This window comes from Octopus sinensis, linkage group LG6 (assembly GCF_006345805.1).
Source record: "Octopus sinensis linkage group LG6, ASM634580v1, whole genome shotgun sequence".
In the NCBI taxonomy this organism is placed as follows: Eukaryota; Metazoa; Mollusca; class Cephalopoda; order Octopoda; family Octopodidae; genus Octopus; species Octopus sinensis.
The window spans coordinates 33,189,837-33,217,082 of record NC_043002.1 but is presented as its reverse complement, the minus strand read 5'-3'; the positions used below and the strand labels follow the sequence as shown (position 1 = coordinate 33,217,082).

Genomic DNA, 27,246 nt, shown 5'->3' with positions numbered 1-27,246 from the left:
ACTGACACAGGTGCCAGACAAGGCTGGCGAACGGCCATGCTCGGATGGTGTTTTTTACGTGCCACCGGCACGGAGGCAAGGCTGGCACGGCCACGATTGGATGGTGTTTGTTACGTGCCCACAGCACGGAGGCCAGTCGATGCAGTACTGGCTACGGCCATGTTCGGATGGTTTTCTTATGTGCCACCGGCACTGGTACCACAAAAATACAAATTCCATTGATGTTCATCGATTTTGATTTGATTTGATTTTCACTTGCCTCAACAGGTCTTCACAAGTAGAGTTATGTGTCCCAAGAAGGAAGGTATGCACAGGTGGACTGACTACGTCCCAGGTAGGGGCCATAGGTTATGGCCTCACATGTCCTGCCGGGTCTTCTCGCGCACAGCATACTTCCAAAGGTCTCGATCTCTGCTCATTTCCTCGGTGAGACCTAAAGCGCGAAGGTCGTTCTTCACCACCTCATCCCAGGTTTTCCTGGGTCTACCTCTTCCACAGGTTCCATCAACCGCTAGGGTGTGGAACTTTTTCGCACAACTATCTTCATCCATTCTTACTACGTGTCCATACCAGCGTAGACGCTTCTCTTGCACACCACATCTGATGCTTCTTAGGTCCAACTTTTCTCTCAAGACACTTACACTCTGTTGGGTATGAACACTGACATTACACGTCCAACGGAGCATACTGGCTTCATTTCTTGCGAGCTTACGCATATCCTCAGCAGTCACAGCCCATGTTTCACTGCCATGTAGCATGGCTGTTTGCACACATGCGTCATACAGTCTGCCTTTTACTCTGAGCGAGAGGCCTTTTGTCACCAGCAGAGGTAAGAGCTCTCTGAACTTTGCCCAGGCTATTCTTATATATATATATATATATATATATATATATATATATATATACGTGTGAGTGTGAGTATGTCTGTGTGTATATATATATATATAGACTTGTATTCTCTTATTCTTTTATTTGTTTCAGTCATATGAAGAAATCGCCCCCAGGACTTATTCTTTGCAAGCTTGGTTCTTATTCTATTAGTCATTTTTGCTGAACTGCTATATATATATTATATATATATATATAATTTGTTTACGGGAAACGTTTTGAATATGCAAATAAAGCTCGTATTCCATTATGCCGGCTACAGTCTAATGATGTAGACAAGTGAACCAGTTTTTTGCATTAAAATATTCATGAATTTCATCCAAGGATTATTGATATTATTACTATATATATATATATATATATATACACACACACACACATATATATATATATATATATATATATATATATTCCTCTCTCTTACACACACACATATATAAGCATGCATACGTGTTCACATATACATATAAAAACATATATGTGTCTGTGAAAATGTTGTTGTTGTCGTGAGTGTGAGTAATGGTTTTTCAATTGACCGTGTTGTTTTCCAAAGAGACTGCCAATGTTATCATATAACATGAAAATATTCAATAATGAATGTTACAAACAAATAACAGTAATAGTATTATGTAGCTGAATGTTTTCATTTTAAATTTTTAAAAAACGGAGAAAAGAAACAGTCTTAAGAATATCTATTTATATATTTACAAGTTTATTGATTTATTTGATGGGTCTACTCTTCTCTCCCTAATTGCCTACCAATCTATTTATTTATCTACAGTAATATGATAATGAGCTAATCTGTGTATCAACCCATCCGCAAATCTTGTATTCTACTTATTTTTTTTTTTAATCTTTCTCTCTGCTCACTGTAAATGTCTGATTAATTACATGTGTATTTAATTATATATTTAATATTGTAACAAATTACATAGACATGCAACAGATACTAATCCGGTGTCTCAACGCTAAGTTACCGAAATATATTTAATCCAAGGGAGACTACTTTATTGATAACAATTTCTTTCTGGCGTTTAAATAAAATTATTATTCGAAATAAATTAAACTTATTTAACTGGTTAAAAGGTTATATGCTATTTTATTTAAATTTTAGTAGCATTAGTAAATAATTTAATGTCAAATATTGAGAAGTAGATACATAGTTTGTTACTTCCGTGTACTGGTGATGTGTCCATGTAGCCGGTGTAAAGATCAACAATGGCAGAAAAGAAGGACGTTTTCTATTCTGTTCTTTTACCAACTTACAATGAAAGAGAAAACTTACCATTTATCATCTGGTTATTAGTGAAATACTTCGAAGAATCTGGGTATAAATTTGAAGTGATCATTATTGACGACGGCAGTCCCGATGGTACTTTAGAAGTAGCCAAACAACTTCAAGGAATTTACGGAGAAGATAGAATTGTTTTGAAACCCAGAGAGAAGAAACTGGGTCTTGGAACTGCTTATATTCACGGTGTTAAATTTGCTAAAGGTGACTTTATCATTATTATGGATGCAGATCTATCACACCATCCTAAGTTTATTCCCGAAATGATCAAGAAACAGAAAGAAGGTGACCTGGACGTGGTGTCAGGCACCAGGTATAAAGGTTCAGGTGGTGTATCTGGTTGGGATTTGAAGAGAAAACTGATCAGTCGTGGGGCCAACTACTTAACCCAAGTACTACTGCGACCAGGTGCTTCAGACTTGACCGGTAGCTTCCGACTGTACAAAAAAACTGTCCTGGAAGATTTGGTTAATTCGTGTCAGTCAAAAGGCTATGTGTTTCAAATGGAATTGATTATAATGGCCAGACGTTTCGGTTTCACTATCGGAGAAGTTCCCATAACTTTTGTTGATAGATTCTATGGGGAATCAAAATTGTCTGGTAATGAAATCGTGGGTTTTTTGAAAGGTTTACTCTATCTATTTTTTACCACCTGATGCCTTCTTAAATGTTTTTTTTTAGTCACTTTGTACACTCATTATTGCTGTTATTATTGTTGATATTCCCTCCAATTAGTAGAAGAATGTTTGAAATATGTAACCGAAGGAATAGCTATTTAATGTGAACGTGTCACAGATTATTTGTTAATTCCACATTCGCAATACATTTATATAAAACATTAACTTGCAATGACTTATAAAAGATATTGTCATATATGTTTTTATTTCTGTCAAAATGTTATACCATATCTTTATCTCATAAAAATATGTCAGTATTTTGTAAACAGCTGTCTGTTTATTTCTTACCTATAATATCTCTGGTTTCCAGTGCACCCTGTGATCATAAGTTTAATTTAATTACAGTATTAAATTCATGCTGTATTTACAACATAACTGCTGTTTTAATATATGCAAGCACTTACATTTATGTGTGTGTGTGTTGCATACCTGTGTTTCAGTATGTGCTAATAACCATGTGTATATGTATTAACAACTACGTGAATTTGCTTTGAGTTAATAGTTCTTATGATATAGAATAGACACAAAGCAAAAACATTGGCCTGAACAAAATGTGTGAGGCTTGAAGAGTAGCAACAGTTTACACTTCTTCCAATGGAGACGGGACCTTATAAATATTATAGGGAAATCTGTTTTGTTTTTTTTTGTTGTTTTTTTTTTCCAGCTTTTGTTGGATTTCAGAAAGTTAGCAGAACAATGAGCAATTAACTGCAGAGAATGCTGGGTTATAGATATCGTAGAGAAATCTAATAGATCTAGACTGTTATAAATCAAAATAGATGTTGCATAGTTGGTTACTGTAAAAAAAAAAATGTCAAAGAGAGAGAAAGATATGTAGTACCAGAGCTGGTTTACACAGCTCAAGAGAACCATACAATTGGAAGTGGTGAAACCTGTTGATAAATAATGAGATATCCTGTGGCTGAAGCTTGTAGGTAGGAACAATTAAACCACATGCTTACATAGTCCTATAAGCCTTCATATAGTTCCTTAAAACTGGCCGTCCATGGGGACTCCTATGTGCTGATGATCTTGTTCTCGTAATGGAATCCAGAGAGCAAATGCCAGACAGAGATTTTAAGGTAAACTTAGCAAAGAAGATTTTAGTGAAAAGGCAAGAAGACTGGACCCTAGTATCTTCAGGGAAATAGCTTTGTTCAGTATGCAGAAAAGGAGTAGATGTAAACTCTATGTGTTCTCATTGTAAACTATGAACAGACCAGAGGTGTAGTGGAATCACAGGCAGACTAACAGAGAATGTAAGCTTAGTATGTGGTACATGCACTGGAGTGGTATGTGCTATGAACATAGTAGAAGTAGATTCTCTTGAATACCTGGATGGCTAACTAGAAATAGTTGATAGCTTTTGTTACCTAGAAATGTAGTTAGTAGGGGAGCTAGTTGCTCTGAAAGTATAGTAGCTTGTGTAAGAATGAGTTAGAGAAAGTTAAGAGAACTACTACTGCTGCTTGCAACAGAGTGAAGGGTAGGTTGTATGAGACTTGTGTTTGAACTGTGATGCTGTATGGTAGTGAAATATGGATATTGAATGCAGAGGACTTTAGAAGACTGGAAATAAATAAAAGTAAGCATGCTCTATTGGATGTGCAATGTAAGTGTCCATGAATGACAATACAAATGTGCTGAGAGAGAGAAAAACTGAGCACAAAAGAATCAGATACATTATGCAAATAAAAGAAGACTTTACTGATAAGGACATGCAATATGTAAGTTGCATAAAGAAATGCTGATCCCTGTAGGTGGATGGAGTTTGTGGAAAAGAGAAGACAGTCATCATCATCATTGTTTGACCGTGGTCGAAATAATGGAATTTACTATGCTACGCCAGACTTCACAGTCCATCATAGCACTACGGAGGTCCTGTTGCTGGATGCCTGTATCCCTCAAGATTACATCAGGGTAGGAGAGTGTGTGCTCTCTGGTATTGCGAGTAGATGGCTTCCAGAGGAGAAGAGTAGAAATTGCCTCGTTTTCAGCTCTACAACAATGTCCAGCGAACTGGACTCTCCTACCTTTCACAAGAGATGATACAGGTGGTAGTTTCCCATATATTTGTACTTTGGTTGGATGATGCCTCCACGAGAGATTTTGAGCTCTCATAAGGATGCGAGTGTAAGTTCCATTCAACCGCCTCTCAAGCTTTTTTGATAACATCCAGGTTTCTGAGCCATATAGTAGAATTGGTTCGACTGTGGTTTTGAAGACAGTGGATGAAGTGGTGAAGTCTAATCTCAGGATTTTGACCCTTATGGAGGAAATGACCAGCAACCAGTAATATGTGGTTTTCAAGAAGATCTGCCCATATCAGAAAAACTAAGCTCTAGAAGCAGTGTGTGTGTGTATACATATGCACCAGTTTCCTTTCACCCAATATTCTCCTCAAGACACCCCTACAACCAATCATCTTTCTAATTGTAGCTTTTCTTTGATATCACTTATCTTTCTTACTGCCTGGAACTGTCTCACTTGATACCCCACCACTATATATCTCTCAGTTTCTCCATGCACTATGCCTGCCTCTTTCTCTCTCCATCAACCCTGACAACCTACCCCATCACATATCATCTCTCATTCTCACACTCTCAACTGTATCTACATTACTATTCCACTGCTCTTCATTCTCATGCATCATTGGACACTCTCTACCCCTTATCCATCATTCACTACATCCAATCATCAATTCTTGTTTTTCATTTATTGTATTCATACCTGATGAAAGTGCATGGCTCACAGTCATGAGGTAGTGAGTTCAATTGCCAAACTGGGCTGTGTGTTGTGTTCTTGAGCGAGACACTTTATTTTATGTTGCTCCAGTTTTATTTTTTATATTGCTCAGCTGTAGCAGTGATTCTTGAAGTGCCCCAGCATAGCTGCAGCCTAATGCCTGAGACAGGTAAAAGATATATAGACACATGCATACATGCATATATATATATATGATGGGCTCCTTCCAGTTTCTATCTACCAAACCTGCTTGCAAGGCTTTGATCAGCCTGTGGCTCTGGTAGAAGGTCCAAGGTGTTACACAGTGGATTGAACCTGAAACCATGTGATATAGTTGTGAAACGAATTTTTTAATCACACAGTCATAGTTATGTGTGTGTATGTGTATGTATATATATATATATATATATACACACACGCACATATAACTATGACTGTGATTAAAAAATTCATTGTATATATAATATATAGTATATATATATATATACTAGCAGAGATACCTGCCTTTGCTTGGAATTAAAATGGTATAGTTTTTTTTATTGTTTCAGTCATGTGACTGCAGCCATGCTGGAGCACTGCTGTTGGTCGAACAAATTGACCACAGGATTTATTCTTTGTAAGCCTAGTACTAGGTTGTCAAGAAAGTTCTTGCGGTTTTTAACCTTTAAATTCAGATGCACATATCTCGGCTCAACGGAATAAATACCATCAGAATCAACACACTTTTGCCAACACGAAACAAGTTTATTTATGTCAGTAGCATAAAAATCCTGTGTTCTGGTGGCAATGAAGTCATTGAAGGCGTGTTTGGCATCATTTTGGTTTTTGAAGCATTTCTCACACAGGAAGTTGTCGAGATGCTTGAAAAAGTGATAGTCGGTAGGTGAGAGGTTTGATGAGTATGGCGGATGAGGCAGAGTTTCGTAGCCCAATTCGTTCAACTTCTGCAGGGTTAGTTGTGTGACGTGCAGCCGAGCATTTTCATGGAGAAGAGTTGGTCCTTTTCTATTGACCAATGCCAGCTGTTGTCGGAGTTTCTTATGCATTTCATCCATTTGCTGACCGTATCTCTCTGCCATAATGGTTTCGTCTGGATCCAAAAAGCTGTGACGGATGAGACCGGCGACATTTGGTGCAACTTTGGCCTTGGTAAGTGCCGTGAAGCTTAATTGGCATCCAACCACTGAGCTGAGCATTGCTGGTTCTCGTAAAGAATCCACTTTTCATCACAGGTCACAATCCGGTTGAGAAACGGGTCATTCTTGCTTAAAAGAAGGGAAGATGACACTTCAAAACGGCGTTTTTTGGTTGTTGTTCAATTCATGCGGCACCCATTTCTCAAGTATTTTTGTTTTCCTAATCTCTTTCAAGTGGTTGTCATATACATTATGTGTAATTCAGAAGCAAGCTCTCGAACAGTTGTGAATAGATTGGCTTCGACTAAGGCTCCTAGTTGATCGTTGTCAACATCCGATGACTGACCACTATGCTTATCATCTTCAAGACTCTCGTCATGGCTACGAAATTTCTTAAACAACCATTGTGCTGTACGTTCATTAGTGGTTCCTGGGTCACACGCATCGTTGATATCGTGAACTGTTTCAGCAGCTTTTCAGCCTAGCTTGAACCAGAATAAGAAAATTGTGTGAATTTGCTTTTTGTCCATGTTGTAATCAACGTTCCAGAAAAATGGCCTAATTATTCAAAAAGAAAAAGAGTAACACGATTCCATAGGGTGAAAAACAGGCTTTAAAATGATATATATAGTCAAAGTAATTTAACGAAAATTAATTTGAAAATACATCATTTAAAACCAAAATTAAAAATTCCATAAGAACTTTCTTGACAACCTAATACTTATTCTATCAGTGTCTTTTGCTGAACTGCTAAATTATGGGAACAGAAGCACAGCAACATCAGTTGTTAAGCAATGGTGGAGGTACAAACACGAAATCCACTCACAAGGCTTTGGTTGGCCTGAGGCTATAATATATATATATATATATATACACAAGTATATATATCCATATCCATATATATACATACATGTATGTAAGACTTTATTTTCCTGATGATTTTGAAATATTTGAAAGTAATATCCTACTAGTTATTATAGTTTTTTGTCATTCTTCAACAGAACAAAACTGAGAAGCTTGGATCTTTTTATTTCAAAAATATGAATGATACCCAAAACCATTTCAAGCAGCTGAAGTCTGGTTACTGCAGAGTGATATTTGTTGGAACCATGTGGATAGGGAACTAATTCTCGGAAGAAAGGATTGAGAAAATTCATATGTGAAAAATTGGATTGTGTTGATCATTTGCTGTTAAGAAAATTTATAGTTCAGTTGCTATTAGATGAAAAGTAATGCGAGCTTGGGTGGGATTTAAATTGAGAATGTAAACAAACATAGCAAAATACCAGTAGGTATTTTGTCTGACACTTTACAAATTCACCATCCAGCCACTGTATGATCAAGAATGAAACCTAGGTTGCACATTTGGTTAACACTATGACACTTACCATAGCAAAGGAGGTACACAGAAAATGTTAATATTCAGCTAAGCTATCTTAAAACAGAGTAAAGTACATTAAGTACTTTGAAGTACATTAGTGTTCTATGAAGAGACAAATTGTTTAACATTTTCAGTGAAGCTCTTCATTGGAACATGCCTGAAACATTTGTTTGTAGGACACCACTACATTGGAATTTTGCATTTTATTAAATGCCCAACCTACCATTTCCAGAATCATATTAGATTTTTGTAGCATAATTAAATTGTGGATGTTTTAATTCTTAATTGGCACCTTAATTGGCACCTGTGTCGGTGGCACATAAAATCACCCACTACACTCTCAGAGTGGTTGGCGTTAGGAAGGGCATCCAGCTGTAGAAACACTGCCAGATCTGACTGGCCTGGTGCAGCCTTCGGGCTCCCCAGACCCCAGTTGAACCGTCCAACCCATGCTAGCATGGAAAGCGGACGTTAAACGATGATGATGATGATGATGTATGTGTATATATACCTCAAGCAATAACAGAGGAATTGAGGTAATAACGGAAGAATTCAGGCAATAACAGAGGAATTCAAGACAGGTTGCTCCTGGGAGCTCTTCTATGCTGATGACCTGGCCCTCATGGCAGAGTCACTACCGGAACTAGAAAAGAAATTTCGGATGTGGAAGCTAGGTTTAGAATCAAAAGGCCTTAGAGTCAATGTAGCAAAGACCAAAGTTAAAGTAAGTCAGAAGGCGAACTCATCACACACCTCTCAGGTAGGTAGCCCTGCTTGATCTGTAGAAAAGGTGTAGGTAGAAACTCTAAATGATGTACACAGTGTAAGCTATGGATGCATAAGAGGTGCAGCAGCATCAAAGGAAAATTAACCGAGAAGATAGCTTTTGTGTGCGGCAGATGCACAGAGGCAATAGACACCACTGATACTCAGAAAACAGATTCCATTATACCCCAGGAGAAGAAACTAGAAGTAGTTGATAGTTTCTGCTATGTAGGTGACCAAGTTAGTAGTGTAGGTGGATGCTCAGAGAGTTTTACCACTAGAATAAGAATAGCCTGGGCAATGTTTAGAAAGCTTCTACCCCTACTGGTGACAAAGGGTCTCTCTCTCAGAGTAAAAGGTAGATTGTACGACGCATGTGTGTGAACAGCCATGTTTCATGGCAGTGAAACATGGGCTGTGACTGTAGAGGACATGCGTAGGCTTGAAAGAAACGAAGCTAGCATGATCTGCTGGATGTGTAATATCAGTGTCCATGCATGACAGAGTGTAAGCGCCCTGAGAGAAATGTTGGACATAAGAAGCATCGGATGCAGCGTGCAGGAGAGACGTTTGCATTTGTATGGTCATGTACTACGGATGGACGAGGAGAGCTGTGTGAAGAAGTGGCTCTCCCAAATTGTTGAAGGAATCTGGGGTAGAGGTAGACCCAGGAAGACATGAGATGAGGTGGTCAAGCATGACCTTCATATGTTGGGCCTCACAGAGGCTATGAAGAAAGACCAAGATCTCTGGAGAAATACTGTGACTTCGAAGACCCGACAAATGAAGTGAGTTCATGGCTCACAGAATGGCCTGCTGTGCTAACCTTGGTTGATAGGGCAACACACTGTGCTTGAGGAGACCTATTGTGTCAAGTACATCAACATCAAAATAAAAATCAGAGGGATATTGTAGTTGTGATACCTGTGCCGGTGGCACGTTGGGCCTCACAGAGGAAATGACGAAGATCGAGACCTCCGAGATATGCTGTGACTGCGAAGACCTGACAAATGAAGTGAGTTCATGGTTCACAGGACAGCCTGCTGTGCTAATCTGGATCGTAGAGTGACCCGCTGTTCTTGAGGAGACCTATTGAGTCAAGTATGTCAACACCAACATCAAAAGAAAAATCAAGAGGAAATTGTAGTTAAGATACCCGTGTTGGTGGCACATAAAAAGCGCCCACTACACTCATGAAGTGGTTGGCATTAGGAAGGGCATCCAGCTGTAGAAACTCTCTCAGATCAGACTGGAGCCTGGTGCAGCCTCCTGGCTTCCCAGACCTTGGTCGAACTGTCCAACCCATGTCAGCATGGAAAACGGACATTAAACGATGATGATGATGATATGTATGTACGTATATATATATATATATATAATTTTAGGCTAGGTTCGGTTTGGTTAAAATTCTTAATTTGATCGGTGACTCAAAGTAAGGGGGAAAAAAAGAAACAGTCACAGTCAGAAGTCATGATGTACATTATATTGTTTACCAAAACCCATAGTTAATATTTCTAAAGAAAATAGAAAATGTGAGGTGCCTGAAGTAGCTTTTGAGTTTGTTGCTCTCTACCCACCCTCAAGGCTTTAAGCCTATACATGCTTATACAGCTGACCCAAAAGTTCTGCCTCCACAAAAATATCACCTATACAGAATGTACCCTTTTTCCCATCCTGACTATGTTATTAACCATGGTAATGTCAAATATGCCTGTTAAAGTTACCAGCAGTGATAATGGGGTCAGTAATTATTTTTATGAAGGTAGTCTGCAAGAGGGCCTCATAGACCTGTCCTCTTGTTCATCTGTCTGTTCTGATTGTGGTGTGTATGCTGACAGTGTACTGTTGCTTTCATATCCATGACTAGTCTAAACTTAATCATTCTTACACTTACTTTGACTACTTCACTTCATCTAGTTATCTCTGCCAAAAATATATGTATTTCACCTATCCCAGCACCGTTTTCTGTTTTTTTTTTTTTTTTGGTCAGAAGAATTTTTCATCTGTGTTCGTTACTAGTAAGGAGTCTGGTTGAGGCTACCCATCTCTATCACATTACTTTACATAACAATCATCTACTCACCTCCACACCAGTACTTCATAATCTCTCCAGGTCTCTAGCACTCATCAATATGACATTGATGGTAGCAGCTCAAGTTTTATACCTGACAGGAAAAGAAAAGTTTTGGACAATATTTCGGTTGTTTGGTGTTTATTTTCTGCTTTTGAAAGCAAGTTGGTGAAATTATTTGATGGTATTCAAAGATCTCTCATATATGGCCACTCCTTCCCACCTGATCTTCTTACTGCTATGCACAGCACTAACATGCTATTTTAGCCTTGTATACAAAATTAAGGTTTCTCATTGTTTTGACCCTCTTGCTTGTATTTATTATGTCAAGAAACACCTTCCTGACACAAACCACTTTACAATATGTGTGAGAGCATTTTGCTACCCACATGTTATTTAGTCTTAGATCAATCTTCATTGAGCTGAACTATGATCAACAACATTCCCGCCATGACCACCCATATTATTCTGATATATAGAGCATCAAGAACTACATCCTTTATTGCATTCGTCCTTTCTGAAATAAGGTGGAATTTGAGGGAAATTTGGCTACTACTTCTAGCATATAAAGCAACTATTCAGAGGTTACATTGTTATCTTTTATATTTCAGTTGTTTCATACATTAGACTGTGGCCATGCTGGTGTACTGCTTTGAAGACTTTTTAGTCAAATTAGTTTTCTTTTTTTAAAACCTGGTACTTATTCTATTGGTCCTTTTTCTGAACTGCTAGGTTATGGGGATGTAAACAGACCAACACTGGTTGTCAAGTGGTGCTGGGAGACAAACACAGACACAAAGATTATATATATATATATATATATCATTACCAGCATCGCCTCACTGGCACTTGTGCCCCGTATTAGTAGGGTGTTAAGAGCACCATCCGAGCATGCATGTAAAAGGCACCATTCGAGTGTGATCATTACCAGCATTGCCTTACTGGCACTTGTGTTGGTGGCATATTTAAAAACATTCGAGCGAGATCGTTGCCAGTACCGCCTGACTGGCCCCCGTGCCGGTGGCACATAAAAGCACCCACTACACTCTCGGAGTGGTTGGTGTTAGGAAGGGCATCAAGCTGTAGAAACTCTTCCAGATCAAGATTGGAGCTGGGTGCAGCCATCTGGCTTTCCAGCCCTCAGTCAAATCGTCCAACCCATGCTAGCATGGAAATCGGACGTTAAACGATGATGATGATGATGATGATATATATATATATATGATATATATATATATATATGTTATGTAATATGTGTGTGTAACAGGCTTTTTACAGTTTCCATCTGCCAAATCCACTCACAAGTCTGGTCAGGCCAAAGCTTTGGTTGAAGACACACAGTGGAACTGAACCTAGAACCATGTGGTTGGGAAGCAAACTTCATACTGCGCAGCCATTCCTGCACCTGTGTTAGCTTATTTTTTCTAATATTTTACAGATAGACAAACTACATTACTACCTTCCCTTAATCCAGTTAGGATTAATCTGGTACAAGATTTTGAAATAATCCCCACGTCATGCTGCAATCATGTTTATATGAATTTTCAATCTGTTATGATGTAGTTGTTGTTATTGTCCCTCGTTTGAAAGTCGTATTTCATAGTAATTAGCTGTATCTTGGTTGTTGATAAATTATGAAGGAGATTTTTACTTCTTTCATTTGTATTGATAATTACTGTAATTAAGATTTTATTTTCAGAAATTAGCATTTTGTGTAAAATCTAATTCACAGAAAATACAAAAACAGAGAAATATTTAATAATTGTTATTATTATTTTAAAATAAAATGTCCTTCTGTAAAAGTGGTGGTGGTGGTGGTGCTAGTGACAGTAGTTGTAGTGTTAGTGGTAATGGTGGTGGTGGTGGTGTTAGTAGTGGTGATGGTGGTGGTTGTAATTAATTGCGGTGGGAGCAGTGATGGATGTGGTATTTTTGATATAAATTAGTTTATCATATTAATTTCAGTTGTCATCATCATTATCATCATCACCAACACTATTATTCATTTCCTTGTTGTTGATGTCGCCATCATCATTATTATTATTCTTGTCATCAGTATCATCATAATCACCATTATCTTTGTCATCATAAATTTAATCTTTATCTTTTGATTGTTTCACTCACTGGACTACGGCCAAGCTGGGGCACTGCCTTCAAGAGTGTTAGTTGAATGAATGAACCCCAGTTCTATTCTTTTCTTTTTTTTCTTTCTTGTAAGCCTTGTACTTATTCTATTGTTCTCTTTTTGATGAACTACACTGTAAGAAATAATAAATAACTAACACTGGCTGTCAAGTAGAGGTGCAGGATAAATGAAACACACACACACACACACACACAAGGGATATGGACATGCTTAATCACTCATCAATTAAGACTATTCTGCAGAGACCTGAATAAGTGGAAATCCGAAGGAGCAATATCTGATGAATATGGAGGGTGGGGTAACACAACCCAGCTGAGCTGCAGCAATTTTTGTCTGGTTCATAAAGAAACGTGTGGTCTTGCATTATCATGTTGGAAAGCAGCACCCTTCCTGTTGCCCAATTCTGGATGTTTCTTTTGAATTGCTGCTTTTAACTCTTCCAGTTCTTTGCAGTATTTCTCAGAATTAACTGTCTGGTTACTTGGGAGAAGCACATAGTACAGAATTCCTTTCCAATCCCACCAGACACAAAGCAAGACTTTTTTAGGGTGAAGATCTGCTTTTGGGTTGGCTGAGGGTGGCTCATGTTGCTTACTCCAGGATCGCTTTTTCTGAACATTTCGGTAGATAATCCATTTCTCATCACCAGTCACAATTTGCTTTAAAAAAGGCACATTTTCATTCCGTTTATAAAGTGAATCACAAATGGAAATGCAATCCAAAAGGTTCTTCTTACTCAACTCATGTGTTACCCAAACATTGTGCTCATGAATGAGAGATTTTGACAGGTTGAAGCTTTCTGCTGATTCTCGGGTCGTGCAATGTGGGTTATTCTCAATTAATGACTTGATTTGGTCATCATCTGTAGTGGATGGTCTGCCTGATCGCTCTTTATCAATAAGGCTACAATCTCCAGCTCAGAACCTTGCAAACCATTTCCGTACAGTTCTTTCAGATAAAGAAACATCACCATAAACTGCACATATTTCTTTGGTTGCTTGTGAGGCATTTTCCCTTTACGGAAAAAGAAAAGCATCAAGTGCCGAAAATGAACTTTCTTATCTTCCATTTTAAAGGGTTACAGAATTAACACAGGTTATAGGAACATAAACCTTCTTCCATGAAAAGATAGTTTAAGCTGTGCTGTAAATGGAGGTGTAGTCAAATCCTATTTTATGGACTCAACCATGTTCTAAATTAAGTTGAAAGGTAAGCTACTATAAATCAGCACGAATTTTCCGGACAACCCAGTATTTACAATTCACTATAGCACCATGCTTTGGCTGTCTGGGAGTTGTGAACTGTGTGATGATTTCTATTCCACTCTCTTATATGAAGTAGCAGGTCAGTACAGAGCATAATATTTGGTTTCAAATTTTGACAGAAGGTCAACAGGTTCAAGTGAAGATGTAAGTCAATTACATCAACCCCAGTCTGTAACTGTTACATATCTTATTGACCTCACCCCAAGGCATAATTTGAACTCTGAATGTAGAGACGGATGAAATGCTGCTAAGTATTTTGCCCTGTGTGCTAATGGTTCTACCTGCTCACTGGCTTAGTACAGAACATAATATCAAAAAATAAATGTATGACAAAGAGTTGGGTGTTACATGATCACCATCATTAGCTTGCTATTTTGGCTATAAAGAAATTGTGCACCAGAAGATGAATGTCAGTGTGACATCTTACAACTTTCTCAAAATCATTTTGATGAAGTACTTTTTTTTTCAATGCAGAAAGCATTTTAATAAATTAATGACAAAAGAACAGGAATTATGAAGTCAACTTCATTGGCTTACAGGTGTTTCTGTTGTAAGGACTAGTACACTTAGAGCTGAGTGCTAGCGCAACATCTTATAACTTCCACAGAGCCATTTCAATGAATATTTATTGAGGAAAGCATTTAAGTATATAGCTGGGCACTTATAGACACACCTATAATATAACACAATTAGATAGATATGATATATATATATATATATATACTAAGTTCAGTATGTGGCAAAGTAATTTATTTTACTAAGCCCTAATTATATAATGTAATATTTTGAATTCGCCTTAAATGGTCCTTTTACATACTGAACACTTGGTGAAATTGATTAATTAATTAATTTTACCCTCAATTGTTGATATATATATATATATATATATATAACGGACGCTAAACGATGATGATGATACACCAGATAAGCACATAAATGTGAAACAAGGTGGAAAAAAATAGTACTCGAATACCAGAGGTAGAGTAATATGCTTTATTAAAAAGCAGCAAAAATATCACAAAAACTGTTACTCAGAGTTTTATGTTCCCGTTTGTTGGACAGTGTTGTTTAGGATGGAGCCTTATTTTTGTTCCATTCTAAACATAACTGTCCAACAAACGGGAACATGAAACTCCGAGTAACAGTTTTTGTGATATTTTTGCTGCTTTTTAATTAAGTGTGTATATATATATATATATATATATATAGTTAATCCAAAGAAGAAAACACAGAAAAAAACACAGCAACGCGAGGATGTGGAACAATTAAAGTATTATTTGACGCTCAAACGGGAAGGTTTATGAAAAAAAACAAAAGACGAAGGCAGGTGGAGTACAAACAAACAATGTATTAGTATGGCGCTGAGGAATAGAAATAAAACAAGTCTTTTACGTTTCGAGCCTACACTCTTCGACAGAAAGATACACAGAAAAGAAACAAGGAGAGAAAAAAATTGCATGTAGGGGCTAACGATTCAACATGGCGTTCTGATTTCAGAAGTTAGAGATCGGAGGTCAAATGTTAGAGGTCAGATGTTAGACACTAGAGGGATAGTAGGGGAGATAACAGATATATATATATAGGGAGAGTTCACGAAAAAAACAAAAGATGAAGACAGGTGGTGTACAAAACAAACAGATGTTTTAGTATAACGCTCAGGAATTGAAAAAGTCTTTTACGTTTTGAGCCTACGCTCTTCTACAGAAAGGGACACAGAAATAAACAAGGAGAGAAATAAAGAGAGATTGTTTTTCATTCTTTTGGAGTTACTAAAAAGAAGAAGGGAGGTCCAAGGTAGTGAAATTGAAGAAACTGTCAAAGAATTGGATCATATGGCTTATGATATCTATTATAGCTCTGTGTATTCTGTACAAATCCCAGCTTCTCTCACCAGGATAAACAGGCCATTTGGGACCTGGCAAAATTGACAAGTCCATATGGAAATGTATGTACATCCGTCCATCCATCCATCCATCCATCTATCCATACATACATACATGCACACACACATACATACATGCATACAAGCATGCATACACACATCTCCAGTCTTCAAAATTATCTGGACGGAAAAAATAGGAATTCTGTAGGTGAGGGCAGGACAGTACTGGAGGAGTATTTTTCATCACATACTATAAGTGAATTTTGGAACAGGGGCCTTGTAAGTATACCAGATAGATGGAAGAGCATTGTAGAAAATGAAGGAGAGTATATTTTAGATTAAAAAAGGACTTTGTTTATTTTAATTTTGAAAAGTAATAGAAGTATAAAAAAAAAACCCATTATTTATGGGATGACCCAATATTATACCTTGGTTGTACCTAAGCATGGAGTCAACTGTGAGTCTGCAGAAAAGAGAAAATTTGAATCAAAAACAATATTTTAGTTGAAAGCCATAATGGCACCTTCAAATGGTCATGGGTCTGTGACAGACAAGAAGTTAGGAATATTATATAAACTGGATTTATGAACTAAAGCAAAGATAAATGCAATCTATTTTAAAATCTTTGAATAAAAATATATTTTCTAATCTCTGAAAATCCTGCTATAATCTTGATTTTATGTTTAAGGAAATCTTCTGATAAATTTTCCAGTCGGTTTATTTTTGCAACTAATCTCAGGAATTATCAGCTATTGGAATAAGTGAATGGAAAGCTGAAAAGTATTCCCTGAAAGGAAATATCACTTTTGACCTTCTAAGGCTGATGAATAGCAAAAGGAAATCCAAAATAATATGATTATTTATTAATGAGAAATCTTTTGTGAAAGATTACTTTAAATTAATAATTAAAAATTTTTTAAAGATTTTAATCTCTTACTTTAGAAAAATAAAAGATATAAAAATGAATTTAAAAAATGTGTTTTGAAAAATTCCAGTAAAAGAATTTCTAATTTTTTCCCTCATTAATTTAAGCCAGGAATCCACTTTTGAATCTCAACTGAAGCAAATTTTTTTATGTCACTGGGACTGGCATGATTCTCGTTCACCTCTTCCCTTAACTTTGCATCATCATCATCATCATCATTGCCATCATTATCATTGTTGTTATCACCATTGTTGTTATCCTCTTCATCATTATCATTTAATATCTATATTCCATGCTGGCGTGGGTTTGATGGCTTGACAGGATGTGATGGGTCTTAGGACTGCATTGTGTTCCTATCTATGTTTTAGCATGGTTTTTTTTTAAAGCTGCACCCCCTTCCTAATGCCTGTGGTGGTGCATGGCTTAGTGGTTAGGGTGTTGGACTCATGATCATGAGATTGTGGTTTCAGTTCCTGGACCAGGTGACGCTTTGTGTTCTTCAGCAAAACACTTCATTTCACATTGCTCCAGTCTCCTCAGCTAGCAAAAATGAGTAATCCTGTGTTGGACCAGCATCCTGTCCCGGTGAAGAAAACATACACCACGGAAACTGGGAAACTGGCCCTTATGAGTTCGCATGTCTCAAGAAAGCAACTTACTTCCTAATGCCAACCCCTTCACAGAAAGTACTGGGTACATTTTTTTTCATGCCACCAGCACTAGTAAAGCCATCATACAGTTTGCAAGACTATGAACTATGCAGTTTTGGGGGAACAATTTTATGCTAGGCGATGAAGGACAGAAGATGGATAAAAGCACAAGAAGAGGGGCCAAAGCAGAACAGGTTTGTTGCTGTAGTGGAGCTACTTGACAACTCACATTTTAGAAGAGAGGGATGGAGTAATTGAGTAGAGCCAATGATTTCTAAAAGTTCTATTTGCTTTAAGTTAAATATTTCAAACTATTTTAGTTTAGGAACACTTGACATAAGACAATTAACAGATAACATGAAGCTTGAAATAGGTGTTAGGGTATTGGACTGATAATCATGAGATTGTGGTTTCAATTCCTGGACCGGGTGACGCTTTGTGTTCTTGAGCAAAACACTTCATTTCACATTGCTCCAGTCTCCTCAGCTGGAACAATGTGAAATAAAGTGTCTTGCTCAAGAACACAATGTGTTGCTGGGAATTGAACTCATGACCTTGCGATTGTGAGGTGAATACTTTGGCCTTCATGTTTCGTAATAATACTTAATAGATATCTTTTATCTTAAAGCGAATAGGACTTTTAGAAATCATTGGCTCTACTCAATTACTCCCAACCTCTCTTCTAATATGTGAGTAGTCAAATAGCTTTAAATGATTGGATTGTTTGTGAAATTTTCCTTAGATCATAATGAGGTGGCTTCGATTCATCTCCTGATCATTACTATTTCTTGTTAAAAAAACTAGCACTCCATCGGTTATGATGAGAAGGGTTCCAGTTGATCTGATCAACAAAACCCACTGCTCATGAAATTTACATGCATGTGGCTGAGCACTCCACAGAGACATGTACCCTTAAATGTAGTTCTCAGGAAGATTCAGCCCAACACAGTGTAACAAGGCTGGCTCTTTGAAATACAGGTACAATAGTTTTATTTTTGCCAGCTGAGTGAACTGGAACAACATGAAATAAAGTGTCTTGCTCAAGAACACAATGCGTCGCTGAGAATTGAATACACGACCTTGTGATTGTGAGGTGAATACCTTGGTCTTCATGTTTTGTAATAATACTTAATAGATGTCTTTTATCTTTTCTTTTGTCTTTTACTTGATTTGGTTACTGGACTGCTGCCATGCTGGAGCACTGTTTTGAAAGGTTTTAGTCAAACAAATCAACCCCAGTACTTATTTTTTAAAGTCTGGTACTTATTCTATCTGTCTCTTTTGCTGAACTGCTAAGTTATGAGGATGTAAACAAACCAACACTTCGTTGTCAAGTGGTGGAAAGACAGACAGACAGACAGATACACACACACACATCCACACACAAGCACGCACACCCACAATGGTCTTCTTTCAGTTTCTATCTACCAAATTCACTCACAAGGCTTTGGTTGGCCTGGGGCTATAATAGAAGACACTTGCCTAAGGTGTCATGCAGTGCGATTGGACTTGAAACTATGTGCTTGAGAAGGAAACCTCTTACCACAGAACTATGCCTTATATAAGGTTGTCCCAAAAGTTCGTAGAAAGTCTTGGAAAATAATGGTCTTTATTTTGAGGAATAATTTTTGTTGTTTTTATTAGTACTTGGCGAGTAAAAATTCAATTTTCTTAAGTGTTTACGAACTTTTGGGACAACCTAATATAATCTTTATTTGGGAGAAAACATAAAATAAATGATGAAGTACAGAAAATGGCAAAAATTAAGAGAAGTTTTATTAGACACCATGTGCAAGAGGAAACTGAAATATTTGGACACTTATTTAAAAATGGTTGACAAATGAGAAGAGGGAAAGAAAAAAACCAAGAGTTATGCAGATGGATGATATGAAAAAAAATGGGAAAACTTAAAATACTTGTATAGTGATATATAAGGACTGCACAAGAAGGACTGAGATGGTGATTCATTATATTAAACCTGCTTTTGAGTGGACAATACCTAGTAGTGATGGCATCAATATTGTTTTTTAAGAAAAATATGAAGTCTACTTTCTCATTAATTCTTTGCTTCACATCTTTGGGACATTGTGCTTGTGTAAGAAATCATCATTATTGTTTTGGATTGGTTTGTACAGCTGGATGCTCTTTCTAATAGCAACTGCTCTACAAAGTGTAGCAGATGCCTTTTACATGTCACTGGCACAAGTGGCTTCTACATGCCACTGGCATGAGCGCTTTTCACGTGTCACTAGCACTTTTGTGAATGAAATCTCATAGACAGAAAGTGGAAGCCTGACACAAGAATTACACCATTAATTTATATGGATTATATCTGTAATACAAAGGTCCATTCCTATCACACACAGGGACACAGATTCTCTCAGGAAATTACACTTAGAAATTTAGAGAAAGTAATGGCCACTATTGAAACATAAGAAACCAATAGTTCTATGTGCTTATATTTGGAAAAGTTAAATAGGCATAGGAGTGGCTGTGTGGTAAGTAGCTTGCTTACCAACCACATGGTTCCAGGTTCAGTCCCACTGCGTGGCACCTTGGGCAAGTGTCCTCTACTATAGCCTTGGGCCGACCAAAGCCTTATGAGTGGATTTGGTAGACGGAAACTGAAAGAAGCCCGTCGTATATATGTGTATACATATATGTATTTATATGTGTGTGTATATGTTTGTGTGTTTGCCCCCCCCTCCAAATCGTTGATGTGCTTACGTCCCCGTAATTTAGCGGTTCGGCAAAAGAGACTGATAGAATAAGTACTAGGCTTACAAAGAATAAGTCCTGGGGTCGATTTACTCGATTAAAGGCGGTGCTCCAGCATGGCCACAGTCAAATGACTGAAACAAGTAAAAGAGTAAAGAGTAAGGTTAAAGCTTAGAAGAGGAAGGACAGTATCTCTGACCTTTACAAGGTTTTCAAAACTGCTTTGAAAGTGAGGAGAAGAAATTATGATCTATCCCGTTGGTCCAACTCACATACTGTTTTTGTTTAACAAACATTGACTCAAAAAGCTTGGGCTGCTCCGAGCCTGTGACAGAAAACACCTCAGCTGTTATTCAGTACACTAGAGCCTAGAATCACATGATCCAGAGCTAATTTCTTAATTTCATCATCATGCCTATGATACCTCTCAGGCCACAAACAATTATTAAAAGTTGGTGCTAGATTCATTTTTTTTTCTTTTCGTTATGGTATTAAGTGGATGCAAAATAAATGTCTCGGGATAGTATGTTAGTCTATTTCAGGTAACTTCCCAGGAGATGTGGTGCCTACAGCTGGCAGATAATTGAAGGGAAAGAAAGAACGTAGAAATAGAACCTTGAGCTCAGAAATACATCATACCTACCATAGATTCGAACCCTTGACCATTAAGGTCATCTCTAGATGTAAACATTTAGAATAATGTTAATGTTGTCACTGCTTAGTCCCAGGTTAACCCCGACTGAGCAGAAGGTATAAGATCAAAGCTAGTACCATCCTGCACATCTCTCATGTATTGTATATTACGGTCTACATGATACAATACATACCCCACTTTAAGGATAGCAAAGCATCATTTGAAGTAAATTTGGCAGATCTTTTCAGTTTGAATGGCAGTTTTCAACATAATTTCTAGGTAACTAAAAAATTTTAAACTTCGTATACTGGTAGAATGTTTATAAAACATCTTTTTCTCTTGGCTTTATTGAGAAAATTCTATAGTTTGTAAGATATTTGTTGTTTTTTTTTCTTCAATTTCTTCAATTTCAACCAATCACTGACGTCTATTGAGGTAAAAAAAAAACATTCTGTGCCGTATGAATATGTCCCTCGTTTAAGAAACATATTGGGTTTATTTACAAGAAAAAAAGATACCCTTCCCCCCACCCCTAACCTTAACCCTAACCCTAAAACAGATTGAAATGCAATAGATCGATACTAGGGTCATAATTATTGGTGACAATTTCATATGACACCGCTAGAAAAACTGCCGTTCAAACCGAAAAGAGCCAATTTGACTAGTATTTCTAGCAGGTCGGATATCTACATAAAGATTTTTTCTGTCACTAATTCGTAGACTTTGTGGTTTGTTTAGAGGAGGTGGTGGTGGTGAAATCTACGCCAGGAAAATATATTGGAAAATATTTAAAAAAAACAATTATTTCAGTTACCTCCCTTTAATAGTACATAATCCCACAAGTTATCTCCCTTACACTTAACACTACTCTTCTTTAATAATAATCCTTTTTTTTCTGTAGGTGCAAAGCCTGATATTTGTGAGGATGGGGCTTGTTGATTACATCGACCCCGGCGTTCAACAGGTGAGGCCAAGAATTTTTAAGAATGGCTGAGTTTGTCAATACAAACGACACAGTATTTGACGGTTACATTATTTTATCGATATCGAAAGAGTGACCTAAGTGAGATATGACTTCCGAACGACAGAATCGATCTCTGCAGGATTCGAACTCTGTCTTGAGCTTTTTATGTATTACAATATGTGATGATGCGTGGCGTAATGGTTAGGGGGCATTCGGCTTATGATCGTAAGGTCGTACTTTCGATTCCCGGCTGCGTGTTGTGTCTGTGAGCAAGGCGCTTTATTTCACGTTGCTTCAGTTCGCTCAGTTGGCAAAAATGAGTTGTTCCTGTAATTCAAAGGGCCGGCGGCCCTGTCACATTCTGTGTCACGCTGAATCTCCCCGAGAAAACCACGTTAAGGGCACGCGTGTCTGTGGAGTACTCAGCCACTTGAACGTTAATTTCACGAATAGGCTGTTCTGCTGGTTGGATCAACAACAACACTCATCGTCATAACCATCGGAATGCCAGAATATATTTCATTAACTGAAGCCTATCAGGTATTTCACATAATTGGCGCAGGCATGGTTGAGTGGCTTAGTTCGCTTAACAACCGTAATGTTTCAGGTTCAGTTTTACTGCGCAGCGCTTTTTGTAACCCTTGGTTGGCCAATGCCTTGTGAGTGGATTTGGTAGACGGAAACTGTGCGGATGCCAGTCGTATATATATATATATATAGGGAGAATTCACGAAAAAAACAAAGCAACAAAAGACGAAGACAGGTGGTGTAGAAAACAAACAGATGTATATGTATAACACTCAGGAATTTAAAAAGTCTTCCACAGAAAGAAACAAGGAGAGAAAAAAATGTGTAGTGGCTGTCGTACATTCACACACACGCATACACACCATCATCAATATCATGCTGGACCGTTGAACTCTACACGTTTATTTTTTTCATTCTCTCTCTCTGTTTATTATTTTTTATTCCTTTCTATTGAAGAGCGTATGCTCGAAGCGAAAAAAACTTATTCGTTTTTCCCGACCTTCAAACTAACACACTTGCTTCTTGTTCATACACCTATATATATATATATATATATATATATATATATATATATATATATATATATATATATAAATATGTGTGTAAACTAGCAATATCACCCGGCGTTGCCGGGTCATAGTGCTAGTTTTGTGCTAAATCCCTTTCTTTGTTTTCGGAAATTATGTTCGCCTTTCCATCGCATATGTTTTTTAACGTGTTTGACAGAGCCTCTGTAAATTCTGAGCCCATCCAGAGGTGCAGCTGCACTGGGTAATTAATCATCACAAATTTGGTGGCTTTGTTGAAGATGAAGGAGGAGCATGTTAGAAAATCGATAAAGACCACCATGAAAGCAAACCTTCACCAACAAAATGAAATGAATAATCAGGGCTGACAAAGTTTTCAAATTTTCTAGCGAGCGTAAAAATGTGACTGGAAATTAATTAGCATCTCAGTTTTCACTCGTATCTCAAAACACAAAAGCATGAAATTTCGCTAAAGAAAATCTTTGTATCTTAGGTAATTCGTACCTCAAGTTAGGGCTAAAAGAAAAGGTGGCAGTCAATTTAAATGCGGAAAGCCGCAAGGAATACTTTTATTGAGTTTCTACTGATTGATTGGCAATTTTGGTAAACTCGAATCAAATTAAGATTTCTTGCTCCAAAAGGATCACCCTGATCACCCTATGCCCCAGCTGTGTGGGTTACTAATGATACGATCTTAGGCTGAATGCAAACAAATAAACGTTTTTTATTAAAATCCCTTGGTGTGGGGTGGGTCAACTTGCTCATTTTTCATTTTTAATCCAACTTGAATAAAACATCCTGGGCTCTCGCTGGATAACTTAAATCAACCAAAAGCATAAAAGTAAAGCCCTTCCTATATAGATCCCTTGAATAGGCTCCAACTCTTTTATGGCATACTTAAGGAATGATAGCATATCAGGCATATTTGGTCTTTCATGAAAATCCCGCTCTCTTGTCATTCACTTGGTCTAACTCGTTAATTATTCCCTGCATTTCTCAAATTAAAAAAGCGTGCACCTTTGGAAGCCAAAACACATGATAAACACATGATACAGACTGTCTACAAAAGCGCACGCGCATTCAACTGTGAAGGGTAAAATTATCTCAGTCCAGTCAAAAAACAGCTGGCAGTCTATTGGCGTATCTAGCTGTACGCACGCACCGTGTACAAATTTCTATGTTTTAGTGATTTTGAATGGATATGCCCATAACTTATGGGAATAAGGGGTCGGTTTATCGATTTTTTAAATGGCTTTCTGGGGTGACTGGGGAAATGAAAAGATCTTCACGACCACTCTCAGACAGTTTTGAAAGGCCATATAAAATGCGAACCTTTTACGTGAAAAAATGTGGATTTGTATAAAGGACACACAGACAGTTTGTCGTTTATAGATATAGCGATTTCAACTATATAATTCTATATATATATATATATAGGGAGGGAGAAAGCAAAGATATTTTGTTCCACACAAGGAGACATCTCTGGCGCTACATGGATGGTAGCTTTCCACAATTGACGTCTCCTGTGACGGAGACCTAGAATGGAAGAATGGCAGGAGTGCAGACAAGCACTCACTCTGTTCTCCCGGACGAGCAATACCGACTGCGAAGCTACCACTGCGTATTTATATAGAGGGTTGTTAGAGCATGAGTCCGACGACGTTCTAGGGGAGGCTCTAGGCTTCGATGAGGAACAACTAACCAGCCTATTCGGAATGACATTCGGGCCATTTGGTGTATGAGGGAGTTTGATTCTGCTGCCCTCGTCTGTGTCTCATGCCAGACCGTTGGTTCATCTAGTATTGTGGAGAGTGGGATGTCTAGTTCGTTTTTGAAGACATCTACATCCACATTATGTAGATTTCTTAATTTTTGTGACAGGGCATTGAAGTGCTGTGGGCCTTTGAACCCTAGGCTATTACAGAACCTGTTTCTGAATTTAGACGGCGTAAATGACATCTTTGGTGCAACACAATGACGTCCAGTTCTGGCATTTGTATAACATTTAATGCCTAAATTTGGTACTAGTTCTTCTAGAGTTTTCCATATATAGATTGTTACATATCTGTCGTGCCTTCGCTCCTGGGAGTAAAGTCTTAGTTATTTCAGCGCCAGTGTTAGTTTTGCACTATGTGGTGACCAAAGCTGAGAGCAGTAGTCCAGGCGGCTGAGAACAAAGGTCCTCCACAGGGTCAACATAACTTCTTGGTCTCTTGTCTTGAAGGACCTTAGTATCCATCCTGCCAGTTGTCTGCCCTTCGTTGCCATCTTGGTAATGTGCGTATAAAATGATGCATCAATGCAAATACCTTTGACTTTTACAACCTGTGACTCTGGTTTTGCAGTGCCTTCAGGACCTGTATATACAGGCTGTGGTCATTCGTGAGTTGATAGTGCAGTGCTTGAAATTTTCCAACATTAAGCTGAATGTTGTTTACTTCAGCCCACTTGTATATTTCATGCAGGTCCTGTTGTAGGCTTGCGACGTCAGTTGAATTTTTTTATTGCCTATGATTTTATATAATCGGTGTAGCTAGAGACAGTGGTTGTCCGAATGACCATGGGCATGTCTAAGGTTTTGTTTTTATGTTTTCTACAGCTCTATTCTTTCCTTTTTATGAGAGAATTTGATGTTGTTTCCGATTTCTAGGAGTGTTCGTATTAAAATAGACTTCTTCCTATTCTTCAGTTGCCTATTCAAGCATTTTATCTGCGTCTCAGTATTTTCTGCCCTTGGGAATCATGTTTGTCGGTATACTGGTCTTTCTTTCTGTTGTGCATTTAGTGCATATAGCTTGCACTGCTGACGTAAACTGATCGAGTTTCAAGTCGTGTTTTGCGTATGTAACGAGCTTCGTGTGAGTGAATATCTTCTCTTGTACTTTCGGGGTACAAGAAAGCAATCACTAGCCGTTGCTTTAATAATCCAGAATTCTACCAGTCAGAAACAACAAGACGCAGACGTAAAATATATATATACTACTTTATTCTCTTTCTTGGTAACAATAACAATAAGTGGTTATCTGATGTCCTTGGTTCGGGGCGCGCAAGGCTGAAAGTTAATCGATTGTAATATTTACAATATTCAGCCGCTAAAACCAGAACGGGTTCAAGATGGCGTCGAACAGGGAAGTTGAATGTGGTCGGCAACAATTTGGTTAAAGGCATTCGGCCGACTGCTGCTAGAATCAAGTCCTGACGGAGAGAGAATATACGTGATCGTTGCCTTCGATAGCCATGTCTCAAAGTCCCCGCTGCTGCTGCTAGCGGTCAAACGTTCTACGACCCCCTTGCCTCGCTAACTGCTACGTAGGCAATAGGGTTCTTCTTCCGGTGCTTCGCGCATGCGCGAGAGGGCCCTTCCTTTCTGTGCCTTGGTGAAGGCACCAACACTCGCACGCGCGAAATAGAAAATGGACGGTGCGCGCGCGCGCACCGTTATAGGATCACTACAAGGCTCCCCTCCAGTGCGTACGCACGAAAGGAAACTTATTGTAGTGACTGCAAAACTCAAGGTGGACACCAGATAACCAAATAGCACACAATATAATAAAATGGCAAAATTTATAACATACACAAGAAATTTACTAAAGGAAAAAGAGAAAAAATACTCAATGAGCAAAAATCAAGAGTGCATGCATGAAAGTGTATACGTCACAAAGTATAAACCCTTCCGCTGAAAGGAGCGGAGGGAAAGCAAAACTCACAGTTAATGAACCTAAACGAAATTAAAATCCAACTTCTCTAAAGGTGGTTGATCCTGCAAAATAGCAGTTAAATCAATTGCTGCAGGAGAGGAAATGGAATTGGCAGAAGCTCGCTAGTAACACAAAAGGCAAAAGTGCAAACATGCTGGTGTGATGCGCGACACAGATAATTTTCTGTTAATTACGTGACCAACAGTGGTCTAACAGGGAAAAATAATTACGCCCATACATGTGAACATCCGACATTCTATGAGTCGGGAAAAGAATTAGGCTAACGCAAACGTGTTGCAAAAAACAAGGCAATACACGTGCGAAGCAAAAGGCGCATGAAATGCAATAGTGCTTG

The 27,246-nt window shown here is 38.0% G+C and overlaps 1 protein-coding gene and 1 long non-coding RNA gene across 2 annotated transcripts; both read left to right on the top strand.

Moving 5' to 3' along the window:
- The first annotated feature begins 2,062 nt into the window (after positions 1 to 2,062).
- Positions 2,063 to 3,040, top strand: LOC115212872 (dolichol-phosphate mannosyltransferase subunit 1). Its single transcript, XM_029781662.2, has one exon. It carries the CDS (start codon positions 2,107 to 2,109, stop codon positions 2,833 to 2,835), a length of 729 nt encoding a protein of 242 aa, XP_029637522.1. The 5' UTR covers positions 2,063 to 2,106; the 3' UTR covers positions 2,836 to 3,040.
- A 12,265-nt stretch (positions 3,041 to 15,305) lies between these two features.
- LOC118763871 lies at positions 15,306 to 15,573 on the top strand. Its single transcript, XR_004999627.1, has 2 exons — positions 15,306 to 15,431; positions 15,544 to 15,573. It is a non-coding gene; the product is annotated as an uncharacterized LOC118763871 (long non-coding RNA).
- The last annotated feature ends 11,673 nt before the right edge of the window (positions 15,574 to 27,246 follow it).

Coding starts and splice junctions, on each gene's coding strand:
- LOC115212872 (XM_029781662.2), top strand. CDS start 2,107: ATGGCAGAAAAGAAGGACGTTTTCTATTCTGTTCTTTTACCAACTTAC.